Raw genomic sequence first — 10845 nt, 5'->3', positions numbered from 1 at the left:
CTAGTCTAGGAACTCTGAAGGCACTGTTTTGGCAATATAAAATACAGCAGAATGTGGCTGTCTCTGCAATTTGTTTTCCAACCTCTGACAGTTATTTTTCTGTCTGATTTTTCTCACATTTGATGTAAGCTGAAGGATTATCAGGATTGCAGTTTTTATTTTGTTCAGATTAGATTTGCTGCAGAGGAACAAGGGTTACTGGAATCTGTTTTCTTCTGAAAGTGCTGACTTCTGCTCAAGCAGAGTGCCACTGCTCCAACAAATGATTGCTCACGGTGTGCATGTCAAATACACAGAGTCAGCAGAAACTCACAACTCGGTGACTGAACTCAAGTCTGATGTTGCACATTACTCATCACCCATACACAGACATGCCCTGAGTAATAGGACAGTAACTGGTCACTGAAATGCTGGGTACTTTCTCTCGCTGTCACTCACAATGACCTTCTCAGGCTGTTGCCCTCTATTTTCTGAAACACTCTGTCTTTCTCTTGTTTCCCGCTGACTCTGCCCTCAATCTCTTGCACCTTCTGGTGTGGTCACCTGATCCCACTGTTCCCTCAGCCCTGCCAAGTTCACTTGAAGGATTGTCGAGGAATAAAAGCGAGAGACTCCTTCAAATGAAATGCAGGTTTGAATTTTAGATAGCCTTTGAATATGCTTGGGCTATCAGGATGGAGGGGTAGCCAGTACAATGCTTGGAACAGCCACTGTCATGGCTTTGCCAAACACAAGAGGCAGTATATACAAAGCAAGATCCCAGCTTTTGGTGCATTTGTTCCTTGGGACACTTAGCAATGTCAAAGGAGCTGCATAATTTCAACTTCTATTTAAAATTCAAACAAGTAACTTCAAGAATAAATTGCAGAGTCTCATGAAAGATAGTAGAAAGGATGTGAGTGCAATAACACATCAGCTGCCACATGTACACAAATCATATATTTAAAGAAGGCCGCACTGTTGGGAGGTCAGTGCTGAGGGAGCGCGCCGCACTGTTGGGAGGTCAGTGCTGAGGGAGCGCCGCACTGTCGGACAGTCAGTGCTGAGGGAGCGCGCCGCACTGTTGGGAGGTCAGTGCTGAGGGAGCGCCGCACTGTCGGACAGTCAGTGCTGAGGGAGCGGGCACTGTCGGAGGGTCAGTGCTGAGGGAATGCTGCATTGTCAGAGGGTCAGTGCTGAGGGAGTGTCACACTCTTGGTATATCTGTACTGAATGGAGTGATCAGGACACTATATAGCACTTAATTTTTGTTATGCTTCTCCTGCAAGATAACAGCTCGGTATGAGAACTTGTTCAGAATGTACTCAATCTTGCAAGCATTGAGATCTCGGTCTACTTTCACTTCAGTAAGTCGTTTCCCGTTTCAATGTATGTGGTCTGAATTGTATCCGAGAAACTGGAGTGTCACCTGTGTGCCTTGAAAATGGTGCTGTATACATTGAGGATAACTGTGAGTCACTGGGGCTAATGTATCCCCACGTAACCCTTTCCTTCCTCTTCTCATCTGCACCAAGATTGGATAGATAAAAGCAATGGGTCAGTGCAAAAACTGCTGCAGGAGAAGCCTCTACCAGCTTTATTAGAATGACAGGCCATCATTACCCAATCTTAACACTGACTGAAGCTGTACTGTCCGATGGAAGCTCAAAGAGGTGCTAAACACTTGGCTGACCCAAAAAGCAGATAGATTTCCCTTTTCAATCAAGGAAGCGTCTCAACAGATCTACACCTTCCAGCTTTTCACATAGTCCATAAGTGTAAATGTTTATTCCAACAAAATCCCAAGCCAGCAACACATCCAAAACTCAATCATTTGCATTATCCTGACCTACTTGGAGCAGATCAGCTTTGACCATTGCTTATGGATCAACAGAACCCTAACAAATACTTCCAATAATAACTATGGCTTTCCTGTCTTCAAAGAACAAAAAAGGAGGCCCATTTGTCTGCAGCTGCTTCATTGCTGATCTTCACTCCATTATTAGATTATTTGGGATGTTTGTTGACTGCATGGAGTTCAACTCCATTTACCATTCCTTGAATAAGTAACCAATCCATGACCACATGCAGCAACACCTCAACAACATCCAGGCTTAGGCCTGACACCATCCAGAACATAGCAGCACATCAGCATCACGTTCCCTGCTAAGACTTTCGCTCCCTCCACCACCGCTGGTAGCTGTGTGTACCATTTACAAGATGCAGTACAGCCATTCACCAAAGTTACTTCCAAAGCTGTGACCTTTACCACCCAGAAAGACAAGAGCAGTAGGTGTATGAGAATACCACCATGCTGCAAATTCCTCTCCAAGGCACAGTGGCTCAGTGGTTAGCACTGCTGCCTCACTGTGCCAGGGCCTCAGGCGACTGTCTATGTGGCGTTTGCACATTCTCCCTGTGTCTGCGTGGATTTCCTTCCACAGTCCAAACGATGTGCAGGTTAGGTGGATTAGCCATGGGAAATTGCTCATAGTGTCCAGGGATGTGTAGGTTAGGTGGATTAGCCATGGGAAATGCAAGGGTGGGGAGGGAAAGTGGGTCTGGGTGTGATCCTCTTCTGAGGGTCAGTGTAGACCCAATGGGCCAAATGGCCTGCTTCCACACTGTAGGGATTCTATGAAATCTCACTGTGCTCAGTTGAATACATATTGCTATTACTTCATTGTGGCTGGGTCATTCTTTTGGAACTCCCTCATTTGCATACTGTCGCAGTTGTACAACCCACTCACCAACGTCTCAGGGGTGAATGGTGATCTGTATTAAATACACAGTTGCCGGTATCATCTGTATTCTAAGAGTGAAAGTCTCTCCTTTCTGCTGAGATACTTGGTGGTGGTGGTTGTGGTGGTGGTGGTGGTGAGCGTGGGGTGCGGGGGTTAGTTGAAGATGATCTCATTAAAAAGATAAATTCATCATTGTCCTACCATTGGTCTGTTCGCTCATTAGAAGGAGGGACAACTGATGGTGGTTTAACCTGAGGGTCACCACACCTCAGGTGAGGCGAGAGACCGAGAAGGAGAGTCCTTTGTGGTAACCTTAGCTGGTATGGGAATTGAACCATCGCTGTTGAATTGCAAACTAGCCAACTGAGCTAACTGATCTCATTAAGGTGTTTAAAATAGCTGATAAATCTTACAGGCTGGATGGAACCAATTTTCTCTGATGAGCGAACCCAGATCAAGAGGCTTAGTCATGGAATGAGAATCGGATCATTTAGGAATTGCACCATCCAGACAAAGTGTAAAATGGAGCTAGCCAGGAGTGGGTAGGAAATAGCTGAGTCTAGAGATAAAACAATATGGACGAGGAATTCAGCACCATAGAAGTTGAGGGTGGGGATGGAACCTGGTGATGTTATTGGAGATGGCCACAGAAGAACTGAGACTGTTCAGGTTCCAAGGCTCTGGCTAACTCAGGTATTCTGCTTCGGACATCTTTGTAGTTTTGTTTTCAGCAGTTTTTCTTGTTCTTTTAACAGGAGGACAAGCTCAATGCTTTGATAAAAGCGGCAGGTGTTACAGTGGAACCATTCTGGCCAAGCCTGTTTGCAAAGGTATTGTGCTGGATAATTCACTAATTTTTTTTATCAATCAGTAGAAATTTGCACTATTAAAAAAACTTAACTTAAGTGGGAGTCTCCACTTCCTCAAGGGGTCAGGGATCAATCAAATCAACTCAAAATCATAGGAGGTAAAAGGTAAGAAATCTGACGGGGGAGTGGTTTGGGATGTTCATCAATGATCAAAGAATTTACATGTAAAAAATATTTCTTTTGTGTTTTTTAAAAAAAAAAAAAATCTAAGGGTATGTTTGTATAAAAAAAGAAGATCTCAGTGCTGGAAATTGAAAGTAAAATCAAGATTGAGACTTGACAGACTGCACACAAAGTTTTATGTCTGTACTGATTACAGTGTGATGTTAAAGAGGTAGTACAAAGGTTGGAAGCTGAACTTGATTGTTGAGGACATGGAGACAAGAACACTGTTCCTTGGCAGTCAGCAGCATTCCCATCGCTGAATCCTCTCTAGCAATGTCCTAGACCAGCAAATGAACTGGACCATCCCTGTAAGCACAGTGGCTACACCATCATTGCAGAGGCTGGGGATTCTGGGGCGAGGAACTCCCCTCCTGACTCCCCAAAGTCTGTCACCAGCTACAAGGCACAAGTCAGGAGTGTGATGGAATACTCCCCACTTGCCTGGATGCAACAACATGAAGAAGTTCATCCAAGACAAAGCGGCCTGCACCCAACCACAACCTTCAAGACTTACTCCCTTCACAACTAACACTCCGTAGTAACAGTGAATACGGTCCAGAAGTGGGGAGTATTCTATCACATTCCTGACCTTTTCCCCTGTATGTGGTGGACAGGCTTTGGGGAGTCAGGATGGGAGTTGCACACTCGGATTCCTTCTGATCTGCTGGTGTAGCCACAGTACTATCTGGTCTAGTTCAGTTTCTAGTCAATGGTAACCCCCAGAATACAGATAGTGATGGATTAAGTGATGTTAATGCCATTGAATGTCAAAGGGTGATGGTTAGGTTCTCTCTTGTTGGAGATAACCATTGCCTGGCTCTTGTGTGGTTATTTGCAAACGTTGCTTGCCACATGCCTATCAAACCTGGATACTGCCCTGGTCAAGCTGCTTTTGAGCACAGGACTGCTTCAGTATCTGAGGAGTAGCGAATGGTGCTGAACATTGTGCAATCATTGGTGAACATCCCCAGCCTCTAACCTTATGATGGAGGGTAGGTCTTTGAAGCAGCTGATGATTTTGAGGCCAGGACACCACCCTGCGGAACTCCTGCAGAGCTGTGATGACTGATCTCCAACAATCACAACCATTTTCCTGATGCCAGGTATGACTCCAGCCAGCAAAGAGAGGTTCCCCTGATTCTCATTGACTCTAATTTTGCTGGGGCTCCTTGATGACACACTTGTCAACTGAGGCCAATTAACTCAAGGGCTGTCACTCTCACCTCACCTCACCTCTGGAATTGAGTTCTTTTGTTCGTGTTTGAATCAAGGCTCTAATGAGGCTAGGAGCTGAGGGGTTGGAGGGCTAGTCTGATGAAGTGAAATGACCCACAGTGGGAGGAGGCTTAGAAGGAAATCAGACAGTAACATGGACCAGTTGGGATGAATGGCCTGTTTCTGTGCAGTAGATTGTGTGTAAAATTGGGAAGTTCCTGGAGCATGTAACTCATCATAGACTCCCAAATGGACTTGCTGTGGGTGTGAGGGAGCAATGAAGCAGAGGAATCTGAGCTTATGCAGTCTGCCTGATCCACGGTGGGATCCTGCCTGGTCAGAATTGCATTAATTGAGTTGTGCACTTCCATGTTACCCACAGGCCCTGAGCAACGTGAACATTGGGAACCTGATCTGTAACATTGGGGCTGGAGGCCCTTTACCTATGGGTGCTTCCACATCCGGTGGGACAGCAGCTTCTGGGGGCACTGCTGCAGTTACTGATGGTAAGTGGAGGGTAATTAGGGATGGCCAACAAATGCTGACCTTGCTGGAGACACACAAAGGAGTGAAATTAGGAATGTAATTCATGGAAGCGTTTTTGCTATAGAGTCACAGTCATCGAGTCATACAGCACAGAAACGGACCCTTCGATCTGACCAGTCCATGCAGACCATAATCCCAAACTTATCTAGTCTCACCTGCCTCCACCTGACCCATTTCCCTCCAAACATTTCTTATTCATGAACTTCTCCAGATGTCTTTTAAACATTGTAACTCTACCTGCATCCATCGCTTCCTCTGGAAGTTCATCCCACGCGTGAGCTCTGTATTAAAAAAAATTGCCCCTCATGTCTTTTTAAAATCGAAATCTTCTCACCTTTAAAAATGTGCCCCCTCGTCTTGAAATCCCCCCAACGTCAGGAAAAGACACCAGCCAATTCACCTTATCTATGCCCCTCATGATTTTATAAACCTCTATAAAGTCACCTCTCAACCTCTTACGCTCCAGTGGAAAAAGTCCCAGCCTATCCAGTCTCTCTTTATAACTTAAGCCGTCCATTCCCAACAACATCCCAGTAAATCTTTTACGAACCCTTTCTGTTTGCGAATGTGAACATTGGGTGTCAGCAGCAATTTGATGGGGAGCACTCTCTGTCAGGAGAAGGGCCTGAGTTCAAATCCCACCACAGAGAGGAGCCCACAAAATTCTTTCTGACACCCTGAATGCAGTACTAGGGCAGCAGTGTTACAGGATCAAAGCAGCGCTGTTGTTGGAGCTACGGTTTTGGACGGCCTTGCACTGACAGACAGGCACTATTGAGGGAGCTGCTGGCAATACCATCTTTCACATGAGTTAGTAAATCAAAGCCCCATCTGCCTCCTCAGCTGGATTTCAAAGAACAGTAGCAAAGTTCTTCTCTGACCAGCATTCATCTCCAAATCAACATCACTGAAACAGATTACCTGGCACACTGCTGGGAGCTTCCTGTGTACAAATTAGCTTCCATGTTCCCTGACATTCAGGCATTGATGATAGTTGCAAAGTATTTCATTGCCTGTAAAGAACTTTGTGGCATTCTGGTAGGCACTATAAAAATACAAGTTCCTTCTTTCCAGTTACCGCTCATTGAGTAAAAACTAAAAGAACTGCGGATGCTTTAAATCAGGAACAAAAACAAAGTTGCTGGAAAAGCTCAGCGGATCTGGCAGCTTCTGTGAAGGAGAAAACAGAGTTAATGTTTCAGGTCCGGTGACCGTTCAGCTGCCATCAGTTCTGAGGAAGGGTCACCAGACCCGAAACGATAACTGATTTTTTCTTCACAGGTGCTGCCATACCCTGCTGAGCTTTTCCAGCAACTTTGTTTTTGTCCCACTCATTGACTGCCCACTTATCCAGTATCACAGGCTAAAAATACCCAGCTGCCTCAGGCAGAAACCCTTTATAATCTGTAAATGAGCCCAGTGATATCAAATCAGAAACATGGAGTGTTGTATAACAGGCAGGTTCCATCCAGCTACAGATGGGAATCTAATTAAGGAAGTCATCAATTTTCAAGAGGCCAGGAAGGATTGTAGTGCCTCACCCAGTGGTTCCACTCCCATGAAACCTATAAATTTCTAACTGGACCAGACAGAGTAAATGCAGGAAGGGTGTTTCTGATGATGGGGGGAATCAGAACCAGGGGTCACCATCTAAGGATACAGGGTAGGCCGTTTAGGACTGCGGTGATGATAAATGTCTTCACCAGAGAGTGGGGAGACTGTGGAATTCTCTGCCACAGAAAGCAGTTGAGGCCAAAGCGTTCAATGTTTTCAAGAAGGAGTTAGGTATAGTTCCTGGGGCTGACGGGATCAAAGCCTATGGGGAGAAAGCAGGAACAGGGGACTGAGTTGAATGATCAAACATGATCATTATTGAATAGTGGAGAGAGCTCAAAGGGCTGAATGGCCTACTCCTGCTCCTAATTTTTCTTTGTTTCTATGAATAATCACCTGTTAGACCCAGAGCTGCCATTTTCTGGTCACCTTGGCTTCTTAGAGTGACAGTCTGTCCTCCTACAGTGTGTGCCAGTGTCAGCCCCATTTGTAATGTTGACACACTGCAATCGGTTACCTTTCAGTCAAGATCAAGATCTCTCTCTTGCCATGCTCATTCACAAGGTAATCTCATCAAGTGCTGTTACCAGTGATCAAGGGAGAGGTTTGCAATGCACATACTGGTGGGTGGTGTTTCTCAATTCTGGAGGGGCGAGCTAAACTAATTCCTGACAGAGGCAGATACTGTGTCACACAATTGGTAAAAGTATCCATCAGAACATTTGAATTAGGAGCTGGAGAAGCCCATTCAGTAGTTCGTGCGCTGCCATTCAATATTCCTGCACAATCCCCATCTCCCTAATCTCCGTAGTGTCCAGAACAAATCTGTCAATCAATCTTGAATATATTTAACAATTCAGCATCCGGAGCTCCCTGGGGGAAAGAATTCCAAAGACTCATGATCATCTGACGGATGACTGTTGGCCTCATCTCAATCCGAAAACAAATGTTAACATGTAACACGTGGTCTCTTTCGCCTCCTGGACTGCTCCTGAAAGGCCTGAGAGGGTCACTGAGGAATTGTCCCCCTTATTGACTCTGACCTTTTTTGCCTTTCCAAAGGGATGAGATTGTTGGTGGGAAGCAGGTAGCAGGAGAGACTTTGTCACAAAGTTCCAGCGAGTGTGAGGCAGAGTGGATACACCAGCTGTACTCCATTCTTTCTGTCTTCGGCACAGAAACCTGGATATTGCTGTCAAATATAATCTGTATTTCATCTTCACAGCTGAAGAGAAGAAAGCTGAGGTTAAGGAGGAATCCGAAGAGTCTGATGAAGACATGGGTTTCGGGCTGTTCGATGATTAGTCTGTGTAGTTCTTGCATGAATATTTATTGAAGAACTTCTTATAAATAGCAAGAATAGCAACCAAACTCCATGCCAAAACGGAGCTCACAAAATGGATGGAAAAGGTGAAGGGAGACACGTTTAGTCATTTCCTTGATAAAATTAATGCTTCAACTAACCAAATACCTTTGTATGAGGCCCTCCCAAGTTCCATCTGAGACCCATCCTAAATTTGTCGAGACCCTGCACTGGTAAACCTGAGCTTGCTCCCTGCAGCCATCACGCCAGGTGTCAACACTGGCCCAAGTCAGATTTAGCTGAGATTTGGGAGTTGGAACCTTCCTGTTGCTGCATGCACCTCTTGCAGTACTGACCTGCTGTCACGTGCAACCTCTGACATCAGCTTCCTCAAAACCAGTGAAAGTAACTTCTCTCCCCCACCACACACCTACCCTGCATTTTGAAATAATGCTAGAGACTGGGACACTGGGGATTTTAGATTGAGAGAGGGGTTGAGGGGGAAAGCGAAGACAGTATACTACAACCCTACCCCTCCACTGTCACCACTCAAAATACACTATTCCAGAGTAGGAGAATCTGGGGCAGTATAAGCTGCACCATTTTATTGTAAATTCCACTTCTTGAGCTTATATATAGTTTTATTTTTCATAAGAGCTTGAATTAATTTATAACATAATATAATGTAAGATGTCCTCATGTCTGTCCATTTGAAAATGTTGCACCCAGAATGCCTGTTTTATGCATCATCTTGAACTATATCCTTGCACCTATCTATAAGGAGGTGAGGGAAACTGGACTTGTTATGATGGAGAGGTGGAGTTTTGCATTCTTTTGTTGTATGTTGCACTCACTAACTTAAAATCACTGTGGTTTACCGTTTATTTCTGAAATGGCGTTGTTGCCTGCAGAAGCATCTCATGGGGGGTTCTGCCAGACTTTACAAAGATCCAATACAAACCATCTCTTCCTAGCACCCCTTCTGAACGTTGCTGCACTTTATTTCCACACTCCCATCCACTCCAGGAGTTGAAAACTAACAATGCTGGAAGTCACAGCGGCTCAGGCAGCATCTGTGGAGAGGGAGCAAGCTAATGTTTTGAGTCTAGACGACTCTTCATCGTTAGCTTGCTTTCTCTCCATGGATGCTGCCTGACCCGCTGTGATCTCCAGCATTTTTCTGTTTTCAGTACAGCTTTCAGCATCTGTAATAATTTGTTCCAACATTCCAGGAGTTGAACCCTTTCAAATATAACTTCAAGAAATAGTAAGTATGTCTCCTTTAAAGGTCAAAAATTGTTTCGTTTTGAAAATCAGGAACTAAAAATTCAATGCAGTGGCAAAAGACATTATTGTGATATTTTTGATTGTGCTTGTGGTATCCTGAATGTAAGAAATTATATCCAGATAAAGAAGTCGTGGCTGAAAATGTGTGCAATCCTGTACTACAACTGTGTGGAAATACAAAAGTTGCAATAATTTTAAATGTATTTTGCTTTTAGTCTTAGTAAAAAGATAATTCAATGATCCTGTGTAATTATTTCATTTGGTTGGGAGCATTGTCTTTGGGTAATTGGATAATGTCATAGGCCCTACCATCTTCAGCTGCTTCATCAATGACCTTCCTTCCATCATAAGGTCAGAAGTGGGGATGTTCACTCGTGATTGCACAATGTTCAGCACCATTCATGACTCCTTAGATACTGAAGCAGCCCATGTCCAAATGCGGCAAGTTTGAGCTGACAAGTGGTGAGTGACATTTGCACTATATATGTGCCAGCTAAAGATCACATCCAACAAGAGAGAATCTAACCTTCACCCCTTTGGGGCCACCAATGGCTTCAATGGTGTCACCATCACGGAATCCTCCGCTATCAACATTCAAGGAGATACCATTTACCCAAAAGGAATAGACCAACTATATAAATACAGCAGCTGGAAGAGCTGGCCAGAGACTAGGAATCCTGTAATGAGTAACTCAACTCCTGTCTCTGCAAAGCCTGTCCATCATCTGCAAGGCACACGTCAGGAGTGTGATGGAATATCTCCACTTGCCTGGATGAGTGCAGCTTCAGCAATACTCATGAAGCTTGGCACCATCCAGGATAAAGCAGGACTCTTGATTGGGACCACATCTACAAACATTTACTCCCTCCACCACCAATGCTCGGTAGCAGCAGAGTGTGCTATCTACAAGGTGCACTGTGGAAATTTACCAAGGCTCATTTGACAGCACCGTCCAAACCCATGACCACTTCCATCTAGAAGGACAAGTACAGTAGATACATGGGAACACCACCCACTGCAAGTTCCCCTCTGAGCCACTCACCATCCTGATTTGGAAATATATCGCCATTCCTTCACTGTCGCAGGGTCAAAATCGTATAATTCTCTCCCAAGGGCATTGTGGGTTGATCTACAGCACATGGACCACAGCAGTTTAAGAAAGCAGCTCACCTCCACCTTCTTC

At 44.8% G+C, this 10845-nt stretch overlaps 1 protein-coding gene across 1 annotated transcript; it reads left to right on the top strand.

Moving 5' to 3' along the window:
- Positions 1–1268: 1268 nt before the first annotated feature.
- LOC109926142 (60S acidic ribosomal protein P1-like) lies at positions 1269–9899 on the top strand (the record flags this gene model as incomplete). The annotated part of the gene is made up of 4 exons (XM_020526028.2): positions 1269–1346; positions 3479–3553; positions 5355–5478; positions 8298–9899. Coding segments are annotated over 4 exons (357 nt in total), but the record flags the coding sequence as incomplete, so codon positions are not given.
- Positions 9900–10845: the final 946 nt, after the last annotated feature.

This window comes from Rhincodon typus, unplaced genomic scaffold (assembly GCF_021869965.1).
Source record: "Rhincodon typus isolate 14 unplaced genomic scaffold, sRhiTyp1.1 hic_rhity00004042, whole genome shotgun sequence".
Taxonomy (NCBI): Eukaryota; Metazoa; Chordata; class Chondrichthyes; order Orectolobiformes; family Rhincodontidae; genus Rhincodon; species Rhincodon typus.
This window is presented reverse-complemented; position numbering and strand designations above follow the sequence as displayed.